We start from the raw sequence: 24,049 nt of genomic DNA, 5'->3' as shown, positions 1-24,049 counted from the left end.
AACTTACTGTCCATTTCCATCTTGAATGTCCACTGCATTCTGTGGTTCCGCATTGCCTATCAACAATCGCAAGCATTCTGAATGACCATTTGTAGCTGTAAAATGTTATAAAAACAATCAGCATATCATGTTTGTTGTCCTTGGGTATGAAAATACAAACAGTATTAACAAACTGAGGATGTCAGCTTCTACTAAAGCCATTAATATGAGCACTCATTGGCCATAATGGGGTCAGCATTTATAACTTAATTTGAAAACAGGAAATCTTTGACCTTATATCCAATACTCAAACATGTTTTTAACAGTTAAATATTCAAAATCCATAGAACTATATTACAACTGAACAGAATATGATGGTTTCAAGGTAGTCATTAACAACTGAACTTTTCTTCTTTTGTATGTATATAAGGATGAGAATATTAACCATAACTATAGGAACAGTTCATGCCTATGTTAGTTTAACAAGAAATAGTGCTTCACTTTCATTCCTTATAAATACTCATTAACACAACTATTTATTTAAAGCAAGCGAGTCCTTGTCTAACCTACCACACACAGGTTTAAATGCTAATGTATTGTGTGTGTATTTGTAAGGGATGGGAAGTGAGATCACACTCGAGAGGGGTAGGCGAACAGCTACACAATTAGTCGGAGGGATAAGCCAAGAAGAGGAAAGTTAGGGAAACTGCATTTAAAAGGAGTTCTTAAGAGGTAAAGTTTGCTTCCTGGCTACTGTACTCTGCCCCAAAAGTAGGATACACCTCATGTTGCTCAGCAACGACCTGTCTGGCAAATCTGAGAATGGTGCTAATGGAAGCTGAAAGGAGGGAGAAAAAAAATAGAAGAATAAAACTAGTGTTCAAGGAGAAAAAAAAGTGGCTCTCTCTCTTATGGCCATCTGATATTGTTAATGGACTGCTCTTTTTACCAAGACATTTTAAATGACATATTTACTACTACGCCATTGCCAACTTAAAAAAAAAGGTAAAGTTCACTTGCAAAAAGTCAAAAAAGGAATGAATAATTAAGTATCTCTTAATAATGCATCTTTGGGGGAAACCACAGGGAGAAGTGAGAGACGGAGAGAAAGAATTAAAAATCACTATCAACATTAATTTTTTTCAGAAACTCAGTAAGAGTTCAGTCACATTAATCTTTGAAGCACTGAGTAAAAAGTATCAAACTTCTCTCCTCATAAAACTGCCAGAGCTCTCCAAGATACAGATTAAAAGCAAAACACTGTTTGATGCTATCCACAAATTATGACAGGTAAATTACACAACATATTTCAACACTTCAGTGTCCTACAAAAGGCAGGGCCATGACCAAGTCATTCACCCCCACACATCCAGGACAGCACAGCTGTTTGGCATGGAGGGAAATGCATGCTGCATCCATTTAATGCAGGTATGGGCAAACTTTTTGACCCAGGGGCCACATCTAGGAATAGAAATTGTATGGCGGGCAATGAATTCTCACAAAATTGGGGTTGAGGTGCAGGAGGGGGTGAGGGCTCTGGTTGGGGGTTCGGGCTCTGGGGTGGGTCCAGAAATGAGGAGTTCAGGGTGTGGGAGGGGGTTCCGGGGTGGGGGGCACTTACCTCAAGCGGCTCCCGGAAGCAGCAGCAGCAGGTCCCTTCTCCAGCTCCTACGCGGAGGCGTGGCCAGGCGTAGTTTGTCCACCCCTGATTTTGTGGATGGCAGAGGTACTACTCTCCTCCAGAGCCCAAGGAAGACATCTGACTAAGGCACTCTCTCTCTTACTAAGCTAAGGCACTCCCACTACCTCATGCTCTTCCTCATCCTCCACAGTGCAGAACATAATTTTAAATGTAATCTCTGTTAATGCCACAGAAATATAAACCCCAAACCCATGCTCTTGTGTTCAGCAGAACGTACCTGCAGCATGTATTGGAGTTCTCTTTACAACATAGTCTTTCACTAAGATTGATGCTCCCTGATTAATAAGTACATCCACACACTCCACATGTCCCTTAAAAGCTGCAAGATCCAATGGTGTCCTTCCATTATTGTTCCTCACATCAAGGTCCAACAAAGACTGCACCAGTACTTCCAGAGCTTGATGGTGACCATGATAGGCCTAAGGGAATATTAATACAGTGCAGTAGTGTTTCATTTACATTAGAAAAGGAGACTATGAAAATAGTGTGTAACAGAAGCATTTAGAAGAATACCTGCTGTTTTAAGTAAAAATCAGTCATTTTGTAACCAATGTTAAAAACATACTTTCAACTGAACAATTTGTACCTATTTTTATTTCATTTATTTTTACCAGTAATTGGAAGAAATTAGAGAAATGTGTCATTTTTCCATCTTGTTCACTTTGTGTATTTGATAACTCTTTAGGTGCAGTGAATTTCACTGCTTTAAGATCAGGTGCATGACTCTTCTGCATTGCTCTAGTTGGGGGCTTACATGCAGACTCTTCATTACCCTCTGCAGAGGGCATTTGTTTGTAATAGCAGCAGCAAAGCTGAAACTGAAGAGGTAGATGTACTCGTATACTTAAAAAGAAAGGGGGAAACAGGTGGACCACAACTATGTTCAGTGTTGTTGTGCTCAGGATGCCCATAGGATCTTAAAGGCAGAAGGCATATAGGAAAAACTCATTTTAAAAAAATGATTTTTTTTTTTAAAGGCAGGACAAATATGAAGTGATGTATCAAAAATTGCTCTTTTTAAAATTGACGTTGGCAGTGGCCCTTTCATAGGGCAAAATGTTCAACTTTCTAAAATACAAATATGGTAGAGCAATAAAAACAGAAGTTAAAAAGCATTTCTTCAAATGCAGTGTATTCAATGAAATGAGGTCATTAGATACACAGATCAATTCTTTATCCTATATTATGTTTTTTTCAGATTTTATCTTTTCCAGACTTATATACCATAGCCCTGTAAATCATCTTGTGCAAAGATTAAAGGATGATTAATACATAACCACTGCATTTAGTCTTTTATACAAAACACAGAACATTTTCATATGACAGAATAAGGACCCAATTCTACACGAAGCTCTGAGTGGATGAACTCCTGCACCCATGGGGAGTTCCTGGCAGGATCATGGTCTAAGTGATTATATGAAGACAAAAAAAGTCAGTTTATTGTAATATAGAATCAACTTTTTCTTTAAAAAAAAAACTTCGTAGATTTTATATTTTATATTTATGTAACACTTTTTTCCTTCAAAGAACATGCTAAAACTGGAATGACAGGAAATTCCCTGAGACAAGGTGGGTGAGGTAATAACTTTTATTGCAGAGGTTCCCAAACTGTTCTTATTTGCGTACCTCCTCCTTTCAGATCTACCAGCTGCCGTGTACCCCTGTCCAGATCTACCAGCTGCCCATGAACACTACCCTTCTCATCATTGATACTTTGTGTGTTCTTCTTAACACTACCTTTCTTTAGCCATCTGTCCATATTTCACTGTTACGTACAAATATAGTTATAGTATGACACGTATAACCGAAAAAAAACCCTGATTAAGTTCTAAGCTCAGTTAGACTGGACAGATGCTGTCAGTGATTGGAGGTAAGGGCTCTGTACGTCAGCATCTCTGTGTTCTCACTGGTACATCTTGAAGTAAGTTAATTACTGTATTTGATATAACAAATTCTCAGTTTTAAAACTTCATCTGAATAGCCTATTATGAGAATGCAATAAATAAAATAAACTATTACATAATTTCTCCCGCAAATCTCCCAGAGATGTCTCACATATCCCTTTTGGGAACTCCTGTTTTATTGGACCAACTTCTGTTGATGAGAGACAAGCTTTAGAGTAGGGGTGGCCAACCTGTAGCTCCGGAGCTGCATGCGGCTCTTCAGAAGTTAATATGCATCTCCTTGTATAGGCACCAACTTCGGGGCTGGAGCTATAGGCACCAACTTTCCAGTTGGTGGGGGGTGCTCACTACTCAACCCCTGGCTGTGCCAAAGACCTTGCCCTCCTCTCCCCACCAGCCTCCTGCATGCCCCGAAACAGCTGATCGGGAGGTGCGGGGAGGGGGAGGGAGGTGCTGATTAGCGGGTCTGCTGGTGGGTGGGAGGCGCTGGGAGCAGGGAGTGGGAGCTGATGGGGGGCTGCTGACATATTACTGTGACTCTTTGGCAATGTACATCGTTAAATTCTGGCTCCTTCTCAGGCTCAGGTTGGCCGCCCCTGCTTTAGAGCCACACAGAGGTCTCCTTCAGGTCTGGGACAGGTACTCCGAGCCTCACAGCTAAATGCAAGATGGAACAGATTGATCACCAGATGTAGTTAGCACATATTTTAAGGGACCACTCAGGGTAGTGTGGCCCATTAACACCTACTATGACTTTTTTGTCCTATGACTGCAGAGGTGTTAATGGACCACTCTACCTTGAATGGTGCCTTACACTATGCACTAACTACTTATGCTAAACTATCTGTTCCATCTAGCTGTGATGCTCACAGTACTTTTTCCAGACCTGAAGAAGAGCTGTGTGCGGCTCCAAAGCTTGTTTGTCTCACCAATAGAAGTTGGTCCAATAAAAAATATTACTTCACCTACTTTGTATCTCTGATATCCTGGGACCAACACAGCTACAACCACACTGCATACAGAAAATTCGCCGTAAGAAAAAAAAAAAAAAAAAAAACAGACCAGGTGGTTGAAGCATTGTTGGCAGAATGGAGAAGATTCGGAAAGTGATGCAATAAGACTAGAATGGATAATTGTGGGAAATCTACTGTGTAGACCTGTCATGACAACGTGTCAAATGCCATGGTACAGCTGTAAGAACAATCAAACAACTTCAAGTGCTGGTCTAAGCCATTACACAAATAAATAAATACATAAATAAATAATATGTTTATTTAAGTTTCAGAGTAGCAGCCATGTTAGTCTGTATTCGCAAAAAGAAAAGGAGTACTCGTGGCACCTTGGAGACTAACAAATTTATTTGAGCATAAGCTTTCGTGAGCTACAGCTCACTTCATCGGATGCATCAAATAAATTTGTTAGTCTCTAAGGTGCCACAAGTACTCCTTTTATTTAAGTTGTCAGGGATCCTTCATACCCCCTTGGCTGTCTAGCCTATAACGGGGCAACACACTGTCCTCATTCTCAGTACTCCAGAAACTGCTCAGACCCGTTTTCTTTTAGTGTTCAGGCTGTATTTTATTCTAAGCCTTCCACCCACACCAGTTCAGTCTAACACCACAGTTTTAAGTCTCTACATCTTTCAGCCCTTCTTTGCTAGGGCCCCGGGAGGAAAAGAGATCACCCTCTTGGAAGCGCTCTCTTTCTACACTCAGCTAGCCCTGTCCTCACCCCCTTTGTAACAGTTCCTTCCTGGCCTTTATCAGCTTTTATAACTAGCTGAGGGCTAATTAATTTCTGACCTCCTTAGCCAATCTTTCTGATTAGCTAATTGTTCAATTAGCCGTCACTGGGGAAACTAATTGAGGCTACAGAGATCGGAGTGCTGACTCACCTGTCAGGTTTCAGCACTCTGTCACAAGCCAGTGTCCTCATATAATTCCAGGACTAGTCCCCTCTAATTTTTTTTTTCTATTGCTAATTTTTAGCAGTCACCTTACTGATGCCACATAATTTCTTTTGGTCCTGTGTATCAAAAACACATGTGTTTGTCATACCTATGCACCATCAATTTTTAATATTTGCTTTATACTTATTTAGAAGGGGACACTTTTTAATTATTTTAACCTATTCGTATTACAAGTAAAACAATGATTAGAGGAAAAAAATACTTAATTCAAGCTTGCTTACTTTGCATTTCACTGCACTTTTGTATGATTGGTTTCCCTGTGTAGTCAGTTTCCTGATAATTTGTGTGTGTCTTTCACAAACAACAGGGGAGAGAAAAACATTTTTTAAAATAGGGAAAGGTTGCTCTAAATAATAAAAAATTGGCAAGGGAATTCAGCAGCAGGTACAGTACTTGAAACCAGTTTTAACTTTTTTTTTTTTTAATACTGAACATATTTGATGTTGACAGTGTTTCTTCAAGAGCACATTTACAATTGATATACAAAATCTTATGCAACTCATGTAAGAGAGCATGTATATTGCTAATTGAAAACTACTGATATTGACCTGCGAATAAACATCTGGCATGAACCAAAACTATCTTGCATCAGTCAAAAAACTGTTGTGCATACATCTATATGATTCAGTAGACCAACAATCACTAGCGAATGAAATACTTACAGCTAAATGCAATGGACTAATTGGTGCTCTGTTGTCGGAATCATTCAGCATGTCAGTACCTGATGTTTCCATTAGCTAGCAGAAATACAAATATAGATTAAATGCAAGAAAAAGGTTTTAAAATACACCCTTCAACAATAGTATGGGAATTGCTATCCCTCACCACTTACAGATTAAACTGCACAAAAATTCCACAGACATGGTATTTTTCCCCTGCAACTATTATATAAATGACTATTTCAATCTTTTAAAGGCTTCGGGCTGTAAAGGCAACACTCTTCCTGCATCTCCCCTGCCCAACTAGCAGGTGTTTCATTTGGCTTCACATTGAACTGTTCAAATAAGAAATTCTTCCCAAATAAGGTATTTTCTTTTTTAAATAAAAGCAAACAAACAGTTTATCCAATAAGGAACACTGGATAGGTGGGGAACATATGATAAGTAAGGGGAAGAGTAGAAGGAGAAGGAAAAGCAATGAAGAAAATAGACATAGAAAGCCTAATCAAAGCAATCCTCAGCAGCAAGGGGAAGGAGGAGAGAAAAACCACAAATTTACATGAAAAGGAAGAGATGAATCAAGGCACATACAGTATTATAAAATGAGTTTAAAAATCCCTGTGTGTTTTCCTGTGGTGGCCCATTCAAAATTTGCTTGGTGTATTAACGTAGATTCTTTTTCAGGACTGCAGTTAATTAAATACAGCAGAATCCCAACTATTCAAAATGCTTGGACACCACCCAGTACAACTGGATAACTGAATTAATAGACAGGGACCTATCAGTTTGTTTAGAAAGAATGGTTCCAACCACTGAAATTCCACTCTACTTGAAAAGCAATTGCAATTAGCAGGCCTAGGCAATTTCTAAATATGATCATGTAACTGGTTAAACCAATTCAAACTTTATATATATGATTGTAAGCCTCTTGGGGCAGGGACTGTCTTTTTTCCTGTTTGTATGGCACGTAGCATAACAGGTTCTTGGTCCATGACTACGGTTCGTAGGTGCTATGGTAATACAAGAAGTAATAATAATAATAATAAGTAGTAGTAGTATTAATATAAAATGCATGCCTGTTCACTGGAAAGCACACAGTTGGACACACTAGGATAAGCAATAGTATTCTGAGACATAATGCTCCATTTTGCTATACAATACTTTAATGATAAAGTGTACACACTTACAACATCTAGGGGAGTTTCACTTGCAATCTAAAATTTAAAAAAAAAATTTAGGTCAACAGGCTTGAAAAAATTGAAAATACAAGTGTAATTTTAATATATAAGTACTAACTGTAAACATGGAACAGAAAACAAATGTCAAATCGTATACTTTTGTGCCAAGTGCTGATCAAAATCTACTGTGAAGCTGTTATTTAAATGTATTATGTCGCCACTAGTCACTGCAATATTATGATCAAAATATTTCAAAATTAGATCCTTTGCTTTCAAATAAGTAAATCTCTCTCAGGCAAAACGTATTATGCTCTTGTTTTTAATCCATAGGAGCTCATATTAAATCAGTTAACACATCTCAGAGGGCTACTAGTGGTTTTAATACTTTAGCTAACAGAAGAAAAATTATAGTTTAAACAAAAAATATTCTGTGTTATCCCACTATCTAGAACAACAATCCTTTCAACCATTTGATTCTGTCTAAGTTATTTAGATGTCCTCATTACCACAGTATGCAAGTGTGTCATAATCTTTAATGTTTTTATCTTCAGAACACTCCTGTGAAGTAAAGAAGTACTTTCATCCCCACTTGACAGTTGGGGAACAGAGAGAGACTCAGTGACTTGTGCAACATGTGTGGAAGGTTGCACAGAGTAGGGAATTAAACCTGGATCTTAAATTCTAGGCCAGCAGCCTAACCTAGAAGAACTCTACAGGTAGATAGTAACTATTTCACAGTAAGTCGGGGGTTTTTTTTGTTTTGTTTTTTTACCAGTTCAAGACACAAGCGATGACCGTAGGCAGCAGAATAATGAACTGCATTGTATCCTTGTTTGTCTCGGATCCCTGGATTTGCATCATTTCTTAGTAAGTATTCCAGGCACCTGTGAGAAGTGACAAATGAGAACCATATTAATGTTAAAATTCAACTTTTTATTAATTGGTAAACTAGTACTTGCCTTGAAAATACAAAAAGTCCAATTTTATTATATGCAACAAATAGAATCATCAAACTGCCATGCCTTACTACATCAAACAGTGGTCCGTGTATCCCAGTATTCAGACGGACAAAGAGCAGTACCAGAAGATGTAGAGGAGCATGTAAGACCATCACAACAGACATTTACATATGTAATATGCCTAGGGAGACAGTGTCTTCCTAACCCCAGACAGTCAATGGTTGGCTTATGCCTTGTTGCGTGAAGGTTGATATATCTCAAGTAAAATTTCTTCTTCAGGTTGGGGAAAGGTACAGTGACAGCAAAATGCAAGGAGGAGCATATTGTTTAGCAAAAGTAGTTAGCACCGATTGTAAGGGACCATTCAAGGCAGAATGATCTGTTAATACCTCAGCAGTCATAAGATAAAAAGAGGAGGTTAGTGGGTTACAGATTGTGTAATAAGCCATAAATCCAATGTGTCTGTTCAGTCCATGACTTTTTTAGTGTCTAGCAGAGTAATGAATTTAAGCTCCCAGGTTTATCTTTTGAAAGTGTTGTGCCGGTTTCCTTTGAGGATGAGGGCTGATAGGTCAGATATAGAGTGATTGCTTTGTGAAAAAAGTGTTCACTCAGAGGTGATAGGGTGTTTTTGTCTTTTATCATTTTCCTGTGTGAGTTTATTTGAAAGCATAGTGATTGTCTGGGTTCACCCACATAGTTGTTGGGGCATTTAGTGCACTAACACATCTTTCAAGATCCATGGATCCTACATGTGCCTATCACAACATGTGCTATACCTCATGTGGTATACAGCACTAAGTCCATATTAATATGGCAGCACTTATATTCCAGTCCATATTATGTCTACCTCTCATTTATTTGCTAGCTTGATGACTGTCAAATATTTCTAAAAAGGTTGAAGCATGACTTTCCTCTACAAAAGCTTATCCCTATTGTTTTATAACTCACTCTATTTTTTTCAACTAATTTATCTGATACAGACTTAAGGCTTGCTAGTTTGATTCCCAGGAATACAAGTATTGTTAAACATACTCTGGAGACAGACTACATCTACTCTACAGCACTTACAACCGCGCAGCTACACTGATGCAGCTGTGCTGCTGAAGCGCTTGTGGGGGAGACGCTCTAAGCTGATGGGAGAGAAATCTCCCGTCACTTAAATACTCCACTTCCGACAAGAGGCAGTAGTTATGTTGGCAGGAGAACCTCTCCCACTGACATAGCACTGTCTACACTGGCACTTCCGTCGGTATAACTTATGTTGCTCATGGGTGCGGATTATTCACACCACTGAGCGACATAAGTTACACCAAAGTAATTTCTAGTGTAGACAAGGTCAAAGACTCAGACTTTAAGGTCAGAAGGGACCATCATGGTCATCTAGTCTCACCTCTTGCATGTTGCTGGCCACAGAACCTCACCCACTCACTCCTGTAATAGACTCCTAACCTATGGATGAGTTACTGAAGACTCAAGACTTCAAGTTAGAGAATCCACCATTTACACTAGTTTAAACCGGCAAGTCACCTGTACCCCATGGTGCAGAGGAAAGCGAAAAAAAACCCAGAGTCTCTGCCAACTGGACCCAGGAGAAAATTCCTTCCCAACCCCAATTATGGTGATAAGTTACACCCTGAGCATGTGGGCAAGACCCACCAGCCAGACACCTGGAAAAGAATTCTCTGTAGTGACTCAGAGCCCTCCCCATCTAGTGTCCCATCACCAGCTGTTGGAGATGTTTGCTGCTAGCAGTCGTAGATCAGCTGCATGGCATTGTAGGTAACTTCATCATACCATCTCCTCCACAAACTTATCAAGCTCAGTCTTGAAGCCAGTTAGATTTTTTTGCCCCCACTGCTCCCCTTGGAAAGCAGTTCCAGAAATTCACTCCTCTGATGGCTAGAAACCTTTGTATAATTTCAAGCCTGAACATGTTGATGGCCAGTTTATATCCATTTGTTCTTGGGTCAACATTGGCATTTTACTTAAACAACTCCTCTTCCTCCCTGGTATTTATTCCTCTTATGTATTTAGAAAGCGCAATCATATCTCCCCTCAGCCTTCTTTCGGTTAGGCTAAACAAGCCAAGCTCTTTGAATCTCCTCTCATAAGGTATGTTTTCCATTCCTCAGATCATCTTAGTAACTCTTCTCTGCACTTCTTCCAGCTTGAATTCATCTTTCTTAAAGATGGGAGACCAAAACTGTGTACCGTATTCCAGATGAGGTCTCACCAGTGCCTTGTAAAATGGTACTAACACTTCCCTTACTGGATGCATCCTAGCCTTTTTCACAGCTGCATCACATGGCATTTTCATGGCAGCCCACAGTCATCCTGTGATCAATCAATGCTTTTTATAAATGGGGAGAAGGTAGGAAGAGTGCCATTGTTTCAGAAAGTCATCTCTGGGAACATCTGCACAAACTTTATGAAAAAGCACACAAATGTTCCAGAGATTCCATATAGATTACTTACCTGACATTGTCTCCAGCACTTATATTCCAGCCCAATACTAATTTCCAGTTTTATCTGTTTTTATTATTAATCTCCTTCTGAATGTGAGCCAGACAGAACTTGTTTTCCAACTGGTCTTAAGCATGTTGCTGCATCCACTCAAAAAGCTGCTTCAAAGGTTCTACTACTTGGCAGTCTGTCTTCCAGAGAGCCAACTGTTCATCAGAACATTAATATTTCAGGGATTTTGGAGATCATTCTTTGAGTTATTTCCCAAAGCACTGAAATATTACTATCATAATTCATCCTCTAACCTCTGCAAGACAGCTGGCAAAACAATGTAACCTCACTCTGGTGCTGAAGACTCACTCTGGCGCTGAGGCACTGATGTCTTTGAGAGCAACTGTGAAACTTGGAATCTTGGAATGATTTAAGTGATAATTAAAGTAAATACCCCTCAACAAATGCCAGCAGGAAGTGGGATTACATACCTAACAGAGAAGTAGCAGGTAAACAACAAAAAAACCTAGACGTTACATGGAAGGGGTATATATACTTTAATGCCTACTAAAATGGCCAGTAGTGATTACTGGTATCTCTACTCTTTATTTACACTTAAAAAGGCCCAATAAGTTATGCACGGCTATTCTGTATCACATGTGCCTCTCATTGTTACCATCACCCTCTCTCTTTCTGTTTGTTACTTCTACATGTTGGGTCTTGAGATTGCAAGCTTTATGCAGAACATCTCTTCTTGTGCTATCCCAGAACAATGACAGTCTTTTTAGTTTTGATGTAATACAAAAAGCTTCTGAGCACATTTCGTTAATAAAAAAACAAGAAATTTGACCAAACTTGTCAGCTGTAACAAGAGAATCCTTTTTACTGTTACCATAATGAAGACAAAAGTCATAAAGCAATCTTCGCCTATAAATGTTAAAATGTTTATGTATTTAAATAAATATTTTACATTCAGCCTACCTCAGGATAAGGATAACTCAGACTGGTCTTACAGCATTAAGTCTGATGATCCAGCAAAGGAAACAAATGGGAGAGTCAAGGACCTATCACCTAAAACATATTGCCTCCAATCCTCTAGAGCTGAAATATCGGAATTTTTAGAAAAAATGACTCCTCTAGTATAGATATCTGGAAGTCTCATAAACAGCCAAGACCCAGATCACATTTACTTTGTGCAGAGCAGGAATTTAATCCACAGTGTATAGCCAATTAAGACTTCAACATTAAAATCCAGAAGATTACAATACACCTAGCTGTATGGGGAGGGGGAAAAAAAAACAGAAAACCTCAACATGTTTAAACCAAAGTATTTCTTGTATTCTGAACAGACCAATAAACACATTCAATTTAGCCATCTTCAAAGAAATATAAAAATTACATTTGGCATATATGATTACAGAAAGTAAGAAAACAAAATACAGCAGCTCTGAAGTCTTTAAATATTCACCCTTTCGTATGACATGACACTTACTTGCCATCTGTGTCTGATGCAGCTGCATAGTGCAATGGTGTACAACCCCTCTCATCAAGGTCATTCACACTAGCTCCAGATCCCACAAGGGCGAACAGGCACTGGTAATTACAATTGGCAGCAGCATAATGAAGTGGAGTTCTTTAGTACACATTCAAATACAAGAGAAAGACATACAACAGATTAATGACAAAAATGCAAAATAAAATGAAATTTTAAAAACATGTTTATATTCTATTTTATTATTGGCTGAATAATTCAGTTCTAATATGTAAATATTACATGGTTCCGTAAAAATCATTTTAAAAAGTGTAATAGCAGTCCAGGGTACATATTTGTCAGCCAATACATGGACAGTTTGTGGGTGTTGAGAGGTGTACATACATGCACAGGAAAATGAAAAATAATTATTGAAAGATCTATTTGTTCAAACAATTTAATTGTAGGCCATTCACTGACAAAACAGGAGCAAATCTGATCATCCATAGTGCAAAGCCACCAAGAAAGACCGGAACAAAATGCAACTGTTTATTTAGGGTGAAATTTAACCCTTCCTGCAGAACACCTAAAGTAATTTTGTGTGGAGTGCTCAGTAGGGTTTTGAGAACAAAACTGAGGTGTAATGTGGAGTCCTACGGTGTGTCTATTTGTTTCATCCCGTCTTAATGTACCAAAAATATATGCTTGTATAGAAAATAAAACAACTGACGATTTTTTTAAAATATGCATTTGATTTTAAAGAAACTTGAAATTTGAATCTCACATGGAAATATTATATTGATGAATTACTCAGCCTGGGGGGAAAACGATTACAAAGCATAATATAGTATATAAACAATTTTCAGAAGTCAGTGACCTAGGTGCTTTTGAAAATTTTACACAAGTGACTGAGGGATCTAAGGGCATGTTCATACTATCCCGCAATTTGGACACAGGGATTGGGAATAGCAGTATGCACCACAGTTCCCCACGTGGACACCAATTTACAGGTTCGAAGTTTACACTAATGTAGACTTGCCAGCAAGTTAAAAAAGTATAGGCTGGATGAATGGACTATAAGGTGGATAGAAAGCTGGGTAGAGATCAATTGCTCTATGTCTAGTTGGCAGCCGGTATCAAGCGGAGTGCCCCAAGGGTCGGTCCTGGGGCCACTTTTGTTCAATATCTTCATTAATGATCTGGAGGATGGTGTGGATTGCACCCTCAGCAAGTTTGCAGATAACACTAAACTGGGAGGAGAGGTAGATACGCTGGAGGGTAAGGATAGGATACAGAGGGACCTAGACAAATTGGAGGATTGGGCCAAAAGAAATCTGATGAGGTTCAACAAGGACAAGTGCAGAGTCCTGCACTTGGGACGGAAGAATCCCACACACCGCTACAGACTAGGGACCAAATGACTAGGCAGCAGTTCTGCAGAAAAGGACCTGGGGGTTACAGTGGACGAGAAGTTGGATATGAGTCAACAGTGTGTGCCCTTGTTGTCAAGAAGGCCAATGGCATTTTGGGATGTATAAGTAGGTGCATTGCCAGCCGATCGAGGGACGTGATCATTCCCCTCTATTCGACATTGGTGAGGCCTCATCTGCAGTACTGTGTCCAGTTTTGGGCCCCACACTACGAGAAGGATGTGGAGAAACTGGAAAGAGTCCAGTGGAGGGCAACAAAAATGATTAGGGGACTGGAACACAACTTATGAGGAGAGGCTGAGGGAACTGGGATTGTTTAGTCTGCGGAAGAGAAGAATGAGGGGGGATTTGATAGTTGCTTTCAACTACCTGAAAGGAGGTTCCAAAGAGGATGAATCTAGACTGTTCTCAGTGGTAGCAGATGACAGAACAAGGAATAATGGTCTCAAGTTGCAGTGGGGGAGGTTTAAGTTGGATGTTAGGAAAAACTTTTTCACTAGGAGGGTGGTGGTGAAGCACTGGAATGTGTTATCTAGGGAGGTGGTGGAATCCCCTTCCTTTGAAGTTTTTAAGGTCAGGCTTGACAAAGCCCTGGCTGGGATGATTTAGTTGGGGATTGGTCCTGCTTTGAGCAGGGGGTTGGACTAGATGACCTCCTGAGGTCCCTTCCAACCCTGATATTCTAGGATTCTATGAAATATAATCAGCAGACCAACAAAAATTTAAGTGCAGCTTCCACAGGGAAAACTACTACAATTAACCCCTCTATTCTCAGCCAAGGGTGCAAGTAGGATTTCAAACGGAGACATGATTCACAGTCAGATACTTCTGCTGGAGTCCTACTCCTGTCACTCAACCAAGGACTGAGGGACCATTTCCACTAAACCATTGATGCTATGAAGAATATTTTTAAATTATGATAAATTCTTGCCTCTGGTTCTTCCAGAGCATCTCTTCTTATTGTCTTTCTGATTGTAATCTCTTTGGCTGTCTTTAATTAGTGTCTTTCACAAGCACTAACCATGCTTTCTGCACTTAAATAACAATCTGAGGCTAGCAATAGCAGTGGGTTATTTGAAGAAAGTCCAGAGTGAGAGTAAAAGCAAGAGAAAGCTATATGAAGAAGGGATGGATGGAGGTAAAAAGGAAAGTTATTTTATTAAAAGAATTTAGATTTTACTTTAAAAAAAAATAAGATTGCAAAATGTTCAGAAGTGGCAAAGTGAACAGGTTGATGAAGCAAAAAGAAAAGGAGTACTTGTGGCACCTTAGAGACTAACCAATTTATTTGAGCATGAGCTTTCGTGAGCTACAGCTCACAAGAGCATTTATAGCCTTGACACATGGGCTAATGAGGAAAAATCAGTAAATCTACAGGTTGAGAGCCACTTAAACCCATCAGGATGCACCTTACACCAAAAACATCTTTATTAAAGTTACAGTAACATATGAGATCAATTGGACAATTTGAAAGAAAAAACAAATACATACTAAAATACACAAAACTATATAACAGAATGTAACAAATCAAACACCTTGTGACTTTTTTATAATCTTAAACTTTCAATAAGATGCTTAGACTAAATTGGTTGTAGTGCTTGGATGGGGACCCAACAATTTATTATGAATACAATCACTCCAAAAGCAATGTATTGTGATGGAATATGGGCTCCTTCACACAGAACTATTGTGCTACTTATGTGCATATTTTAATGAAGTTCTAAATTCCACACACTTAGAATGTTGTGTCCTACCTCCCAAATTTGTCCTTTTTGTTGAAGTCTGCACCAGTGTTGAGCAGAAGGTTTAGGCACTCCAAATTCCTATTAAATTAATGCAACATTGATTGCAAATTAAATTTTCAAGAACACAGCGCCCTTTACAAACTATCAGAATTTCTGTACAGTTATTTATCACACAACAATATTTTTACTGATAATGAATCAAACTATATTTTACATACAAAACACCACCAAAAACAGACTTTAAAGTTGTAGAAGAAAATATTAAGGACCACAAACTGTCCTTGGTCCAAATGTGGGAATTTTGATGTTTATGTAGCGTGCCTTTTGAAATCAACAAGAGCAATGTCCTCAAGTAGTAAATACACTTCTAATTTGATGGAAACTTAATAGAAAAAATTAATGCATGCTAAGAGCTTTTTGCCAAGATTCAGCCCGTGGCAAGTTTTTACTTATAAATTTTTGTTTGTTTTAAAGCCAATTAATAAGTGACAGGAAAAACAAAGTTTGCAATGTATATGCTATCTTTGATACTGCATTATGAAGAACGCTATCTTAAAAATATTTATGGCAATAGCTGTGAATATTTTTCAGAGACACAGGACAATTACGATATGAAGCCTAACTGTGAGGATGGGAGTGAGGTAACATCACAAGTAAGTAATTTTTATTCCAAGGATAATGTTTTATACCAGTAAATAGAGCCCTATGCGGATAAAAAAATTTGTATTTCACATCTGATCTGCAAAAATGATCCACGGATATCTGCAGATTTGCTGGGCTTTAGATATAAAATGTGTATCCTCATCCACTCACGATCGCAAAAATGGTCTGTGGATATCCACCAATTTGCAGGGCTCTACCAGTAAACAACCACCCCAAAATCCCCAAACATAAAAATTACACTTGGTTTTATTATATTACTTTAAAATTATATGTGCATGCAGCATTGGCCATTTGATTTCCTGAAAGCTGTGTGCACTTGAGCATGTACGACAATCTACTGCCCAATTTTTCTAGGCAATATTGAATAGCTACTCTGTACTCTAATTTTATAGTGACTAATCCACTGCTCCTCCCAATACCTGTGCACATGCTTGGCTTTATTAATGGGTGGCCAAAGTTAATGGGACTAATATTGTGGTTTTAGTCACAAGCATGAAGTGTCTGCAGAATCAAGGCCTATATGTTTACATGCACTCCTTAAGATCCCACCTAGAGAAAAAATGCTAGTCAAATACTAGTTCTTCTACGGTCTGAATTCTTCAGATCACAATCCATCCATGAGCACTATTAATCAAAATTTCCTTGCTTCTGGTTAACTGAACTCCAGAACTTTGTTACTGTATGCAAAATTTAGCTTGACAAATCTATGTGCAGGTATATGCTAAACATACAGGTTTCCCAGGCTCTTACTGTGTGTGAGCACATTCATGCTATCCTCAGCTTCCCTCACATGCTGGTAAAAACATCTAAAACATGTTTTCTTAGTGAATAATCAAAAATAAGTTAGCACCCTTCATTTGCTGAAAGAAGTCATCTAATATCCAAATGTTTATAAATATAACAAACAGCATATACTATAAAGATATACACACAGAGGGTAAAGTTGTAGCTAGCTCATACATAATTGTGCATGGGGAAAGGCAGTAGAGAGCCCTCCCCCAACTCTGTACAGCCTATTTCAAAGGGCTGCCCAGAATTACAGCTCCTATGCCCCACTGTAAGCAACTGAGTGGAAAGGGGATAAGCGAAGCAAGCAGGTGAGGTGGTGGTACCATACCCCTTCACCATGCGTCTCCAAAGTGCTCCTAACATAGGGTTCTGGTAAATGATAGCCCTAAATAACATGGTCTGTACTTTCTATAGGTAGTAAAACATACAAGTAAAATTAATCCATTTTGAGACAATCCTGAAACTGGAATAACACAGATTACTCCTGGGGGAATTCTGCACCACAAAATTAAAATTTCTGCACACAATATTCTAAAATTCTGCATATTTTATTTATCAAAATAATGCAACATAATCACTTTGGTTTCCATTATTTCAGTAATTTATTTAAACTACAATATAATGGATGGATAATGGAAGTGGGGAACACTGGAGGAAATCCCCAAACCCCCTTGCCTAATAGTAATGTAGATAGGTTTCACCCTTTATTTCTAGTTATTAGGCAACATATATATGCAGCCATTTGCCCAGCGTTACATCAAACAACTGAAGAGAAAGTGAAGACTGGGGAAATCAAACTCACAATTTATATTAGCTACTGACCATCTCCAGAAAAGGAATTAGCAAACTTCATGGAGTACAGTCTGATAGGAAATTTTTTCAGTCCAAAAAGTTAGACCCATTCTAATCACGAAAGCAACATAAGCATTTATAAGGCCGTACTGTCCTTTACAGCACTCTGGCAATGTAAAGGAGCCTTAAAACTTTTACACCTATTTTATATTCCTGGGGAATTCACAAAGACAAGGGGAATAATTCACTAAGCAGGCAGGCTGCTGCATTCTGCTCTGCCTGAGGGAGCAGAGCCTGTCCTACACCTACCTGCTCAGAAACACCCCGAAGCCCTGCCCTTCCATTCCGAACATGCTGCAATAGCGAGCGAGAGGGACAGAGTGTCACACACCCACACCACCCACCCCCGCCCATCCCCCAGGTGATTTACATCTCTACCGGCTGCTCCAGGCACCCGCACCAAACTGCCTACACTGCCGGGGAGGGGCTTGTGACCACTCTTGCGGCTTCCCTTTGCTCCCCCATCAGAAGTCATTTTTCTGCAGGGAAGCAAAGAAATCTGCGAGGGACATGAATTCTATGCACGCGCACTGATGCAGAATTCCCCCAGGAGTAACTGATTCTGTTGGTCATTACAATAAAAGATTGATGACTGAGTAGAAATTGCAGTTTATGCCTTTTTAAAGCTTGTAGAAAGACACCGTCTTGAAGTTATGTTCATACCTACAAAGCTCCTTGGGGGAAAAAAGAGGAGAAAAACACTGTCAGGATCAACGATTTAAGAAAAAAAAATTAAAGTGAAGGCAGAGCTGCTACCTACCCTCCAGCTGCAGCTGCATGAAGGCAGGTCCTGCCAAAATCATCTGGGGTGTCTATGTCAAAGCCTACAAAATAAGTTAGTATATTGTGAAACCATGTATGTAATTCAACCCTTTCACCAAATTGCCCTTCAATAATTAAGCTGTAGTTTATGTTATTTACAACAGTAAATGTTGAAACACAAAAATATACTGCATCTGAAATAAAACCATGTTGTTTGCAATATTTCAAGAAATGTGTATTCCGTTAAAAATGACAAAGGTAACAATGGAAACTTATCTTTAATGACATTAGGGCTAAAAGCAATTTCTGATAGGAGTGTCTTTGTTTATCCCTTCTGTTAAAAATACCAACATTTTTATATCTGATACTGAAACATTTATTTATGGAAAAATGCAATAGCAACTTTAAGCATAAGCTAATACTACTCACCTTAACATTCAGCGTTCTGCATACCAATCTTTTAAAGGGAGGGAATGTCAGCATTACTAAATCCAGAAGCTAATCACATTATTTCATCCTTCAGCTTAGTTCTCTATTCCCAGGCAAAGAACTTGGTTAAAATGGAGTGAAGATTATAAACACCAGTTACTCAAGGGGAAAAAGGCCTTTAGAGAATGGTGTAGTTTTCTCAAAAAATGTTATACGAACCCTGGAAATTCAAATTTAAGATCAAACTTAAATCCAAATATTTGAAAGTAGGGAGATGCACAACTAAGGTCACCAATGGAGCCTTAACTTTGCTTTTGTATCACTGCTCTCAGAAACAACTGCTAGGAGACTATCCAATACTTAAGACCAGAGCCGTCCCTTGGGTTCGTTGACTTGGGGTGACTGCCTCGTGCAGGAGGTGGGTGGGGAGGTGAGGCAGGAGGGCAAGCGGGGTGAGGAGGCTAAAGGGGAGGTGAGCGGCAGGCGGGAGGGAGGGAGGAGCAGCCCCCGAACCAGAACCTCCCCTCACCCCCAGCGCCTTCTGCCCGCCAACAGGCCCTGCCGATCAGCATATTCCCCTCCCTCTCAGCACCTACCGTGGATAAGATGTTTCACAGTGTCAGGAGGCGCTGGGGGGGATGGGCGAGAAGTGAAGGTGCAGCCCGCTTGGGGGAAGGGGCGGAACTGGGGTGGGGCCTTGGGGAGCACCCCCCAGTAGATTAGAAACTCGTTGCCTATGTCCCGGGCCCCGTACACCCCTAGGGACGGCCTGCTTAAGACATACAACATCATTACACTACTGACTCTGAAAACTCAACAATGATCATCTAACTGGATTACCTTACTTGTGTTGATAGGTTAGTTTTACCTCACTACAGCAAACACCTCTTGTTTTCTTTAAGTCCCTATGCAGTTCATGAAGAGAAAAAAGAACAAAAAGGAAAAAAGAGAAAAAGAAAGAGAAAGAAACAAACCCAGCCCACATCTCTGCTAAATGCTTCCTCACTCAGGACAATCCGCCATAGGAGTCAGGATATCAAAAGCACGGTTATCTGATTAGCATACACACACATGCACAGTCAAAAGAACAGTGCTTTATACATGATTCTAAGCATGCTATGCTGAGGGGGAACATGGGGTTTAAAGAAGTCATTCTTCGAAGATAATATTAATAGTAGGGGAACAGAGTGGGAGGTAAAAAAAAGATATGCTTATGTATAACACAACTTTGTTTTCTACAAAGGTTCCATTTCTCTGTTCTGGTAGCTCTCAAGTGGAATAAAGTGAGAGAACTCCCCCCACCCGCACCTCACAGGGCTCACCTGACGTACTTCAACTCACAACTGGGAAAGGTCCACAGTCATCTGGCATATGTTAGAGCAATTCAGGGATTTTTCTAATTTAAGCTAATGAACTGGGACTGGCTCCATGACAATCAGGGTAGGGTAACTTTTTGCCCAGTGTCACACCCAAACTAATCTCAGTGCAGGAGAGAATATGGCCCCAAAAGTATGTTAATTCCAAATTAGACTTCCTAAGAAAATAGTGGATTTACCAAGTATAAGAAAGAATGTGACTGAAGTGAAATGAAACAATAAATTGCACGGAGAAAGTACAATGAAACTGAAAGGCGGCAAACTGAGAACCAAGAAAAGACGACAGTTACCTTTTCCATAAGTGGCGTTCTTCGAGATGCGTTGCTCATGTCTATTCCACAATAGGTGTGCGTACTCGCCATGTGCACCGGTGCCGGAAGTTTTTCCCCTAGCAGTACCCGCAGGGGGGAGTGCCCCCCACGACCCGTGGAGTGGCACCTGCCTGGTGCAGTATAAGGGGAGCTGCGCACTCCCCCCACCCTCAGTTCCTTCTTGCCAGACAACTCCGACAGAGGGGAAGGAGGGTGGGATATAGAATAGACATGAGCAACAAATCTCAAAGAACACCAGTTACGGAAAAGGTAACTGTCTTTTCCTCTTCGAGTAATTGCTCATGTGTATTCCACAATAGGCGATTCCAAGCTATATCTGTTGGAGGTGGTTAGGAGTTCACAAGATCCCAGGACGGATGACAGCCCTGCCGAACCTGGCATCATCCCTGGTTTGGGGGACAATCACATGGTGCGAGGTGAACGTGTGAACCGAAGACCACGTGGTAGCCCTACAAATGTCCTGGATGGGGACGTGGGCCACGAAGGCAGCCGATGAGGCCTGCGCCTGAGTCGAGCGTGCCCTCACAATGGGTGGCGGGGGGACACCTGCCAGCTCATAACAGGAACGGATTCACAAAGTGATCCGATTGGAAAGCCACTGAGTGGAAATCGGCTGGCCCCTCACGCACTCAGCCGAGGCGACGAACAGTTGTGAGGACTTTCTGAATGGCTTGGTCCGCTTGAGGTAGAAAGCCAGAGCCCACTGCACATTGAGCGTGTGGAGACGGCGCTCCTCACTGGATGCGTGAGGCTTGGGGCAGAGGACCAGTAGAAAAATGTCCTGACCCATGTGGTAGGCGGAGACCACCTTCGGGAGGAATGCGGGGTGTGGGCGGAGCTGGACCTTGTCTTTGTGTAAAGGCGGCTCGGATATCAGGACCCTGAGCTCCGAGACTCACCTGGCCGACATGACTGCAACCAGGAAGGCCACCTTCCACGAGAGGTGAGCCCAGGAGCACATGGCCACTGGTTCAGACGGGGGCCCCATGAGACGAGCCAACACCAGGTTTAGACTGCGAGAACGGGTGTCTAGAATACGGAAAAAGATGATCCAAACCCTTAAGGAACCTGCCAGTCATAGCATGGGAAAATACTGTGTACCCTTGCACCAGCGGATGGAAGGCCGATATGGCTGCCAGGTGAACCTTGACTGACGAGGGCACCAGGGCCTGGGTCCTCAGGTGGAGGAGGTAATCAAGGATAAGCTGGATCAGGGCGGTCACCGGGGAGACACCCTGGTCCACCGCACACCTAGAAAACTGGGACCACTTCACCAAATAAGCACAGGGCCATCTACTTTCGAGGAGGATGTGCTGCACCTGCTCTGAGCTCGTTCTTTCCTCTCCACCTAACCACTGAGCAGCCATGCCGCGACGTGAAGAGCCACCAGGTTGGGGTGGAGGAGGCGGCCCTGGTCCTGAGAAGCAGGTCTGGGCGGAGCAGCAGCAGCCAAGACGGAGCTACTGCCAGGCCCATGAGGGTCCCATACCAATGCTGCCTGGGCCACACCAGGACAATCAGGAGGACCCGGGCCTTGTCTGTCTATCTTCTCCAGGACCCTGCTGATTAGAGGGAACGGGGGAAAAGGTTAGAGAAGCTGGCCTGACCAGGACAGGAGAAAGACATCGGAGATAGCACCCCTCCCCAGGCCCCCCGGAGCAGAACCGGGGGCATCGCCGGTGGGCCACTTCCAGGAGCAGGGACCACTCGTGTTGTGAGGAAAAGTCCTTGCACAAGCAATCCCCCCTCTCGTTCCAGGCGCCCGGTAGGTGGAAGGCCTTCAAGTGGATGTCGTGGGCTATACAGAAGTCCCATAGCCTGAGGGCTTTGCAGCAGAGGGCAGAGGATTGGGCCCCGCCTTGCCTGTTGGTATAGAACATTGAGTCCGTGAGGACCCTGACTACCTTGCCCTCCAGGTGTGAGCGGAAGGCCATACATGCCAGCCGCACCGGCCTGAGCTCCTTGACGTTTATATGTAAGGTCAGGTCTTGAGCCGACCGCAGGCCTTGGGTTTGAAAGTTCCCCACATGGGCCCCCCAACCCAGGTCGGACACATCGGACACCAGCTCCAACGACGGAGCCCTGTCCCTTAACGGGACCCCTTGGAGCATGTTGTTTGGGGCGGACCACCACCGTAGGGAGGTGATCACAGAGTCCAGCACGGTGAGGACCTTGTCCATCCTGTCCGTGGCCTGGGAGAACTTCGAGGCCAACCAGAGCTGGAGGGGCCTCATCCTGAGCCTGGCATAACGGACCATGTACGTGCATGCCAACATGTGACCCAAGAGTTGTAGGCAAACCCTGGCTGTTGTTACCGGGAACCTTGTGACCAAATCCATGAGAGTTTTCAGGGTCTCGAATCTGACTGGCAGGAGAGAGGCCCTGGCCAACACTGCGTCCAGGAGCACCCTGATAAACTCTATGCATTGGAGCGGGACTAACATGGACTTGGTGTTGTTTACCAATAGGCCCAAGGCAGTGCACGTGGACAGGAGGAGCGCCATGTGATCCCTCACCTGTGACTGGGAGGTGTCCTTGACAAGCCAGTCATCCAGATAGGAAAATATCTGGACCCCTCGCCGTCTGAGGTAGGCCACTACCACTGACATGTATTTTGTAAACACCGTGGGGGCAGTGGACAGACCAAACGGGAGGACCGTGAATTGGTAATGATTCTGTCCCACCACGAAATGGAGGAAGTGCCTGTGCCCCTCAAATATGTGGTTGTAGAAGTATGCATCCTGTAGATCGAGGGCAGCGTACCAGTCCCTGGGATCCAGGGAGGGGATGATGGAGGCCAGAGAGACCATGCAGAACTTGAGCTTCACCATGTACTGGTTCAGACCTTGTCCCAGGCCACCTGGAGGGCTTCAGGCATGGACGGCATCTGGACATCTGGAGAGGCCTGTTCCAAAGGGGCTGGGCTACTCTGCTCAATGTGAGTCAGAGGCCTGGGGCCCAGTGGGAATCGAGGACTGCCTGACATGGGCCTAGCCTCTGTCCCAGACTTCCCTCGGTGCCGCTGCGAAAAGGGAGTCTTCCTGGCCCTCTTGGCGTGCCCGTGAGTGAGGAGCGGTGCCGACTGGTTGATGGCACCGGAGGGTGGCTGTGTACCGACGCCGCGGTGCCGGGTACCAGTTCGGAGCGGCGTGCTGGGGTCGGAGTCAGCGCCAACTCCATCAGGATGGCCCAGAGCCTAATATCCCTTTCTCTTTTAGTCCGCGGCTTAAATGACTTGCAAATCTTCCACCTTTCGCTGATATAGGTTTCTCCCAAGCAGCACAAACAGTCTGCGTGCGGGTCACTTCTTGGCACAAAATGCCTACAAGAGCCATACAACTTAAATCCCGGGGCGCGGGGCATGCCCCGGCTCGGGCTCACTGACCAACTAAA

The 24,049-nt window shown here is 42.0% G+C and overlaps 1 protein-coding gene across 3 annotated transcripts in view; it reads right to left on the bottom strand.

The window, feature by feature from the left end:
- ANKRD28 (ankyrin repeat domain 28) overlaps positions 1–24,049 on the bottom strand; it is a 229,716-nt gene that overhangs the window by 40,183 nt on the left and 165,484 nt on the right. For all 3 annotated transcript variants that reach the window (XM_048838497.2, XM_048838499.2, XM_048838495.2), the window contains 8 exons: positions 18,518–18,581; positions 15,463–15,531; positions 12,300–12,440; positions 8,164–8,275; positions 7,401–7,427; positions 6,217–6,291; positions 1,899–2,100; positions 8–95 (listed from right to left, as the gene is read on the bottom strand). In XM_048838497.2, the coding sequence (XP_048694454.1) occupies positions 8–95; positions 1,899–2,100; positions 6,217–6,291; positions 7,401–7,427; positions 8,164–8,275; positions 12,300–12,440; positions 15,463–15,531; positions 18,518–18,581 (778 nt within the window). The remainder of the gene's footprint in view (positions 1–7; positions 96–1,898; positions 2,101–6,216; positions 6,292–7,400; positions 7,428–8,163; positions 8,276–12,299; positions 12,441–15,462; positions 15,532–18,517; positions 18,582–24,049) is intronic.

The sequence above is a fragment of the Caretta caretta genome, chromosome 2 (genome assembly GCF_965140235.1).
Source record: "Caretta caretta isolate rCarCar2 chromosome 2, rCarCar1.hap1, whole genome shotgun sequence".
Taxonomy (NCBI): domain Eukaryota; kingdom Metazoa; phylum Chordata; order Testudines; family Cheloniidae; genus Caretta; species Caretta caretta.
The sequence above is the reverse complement of the archived record's forward strand: the minus strand, read 5'-3'. Positions and strand labels throughout refer to the sequence as shown.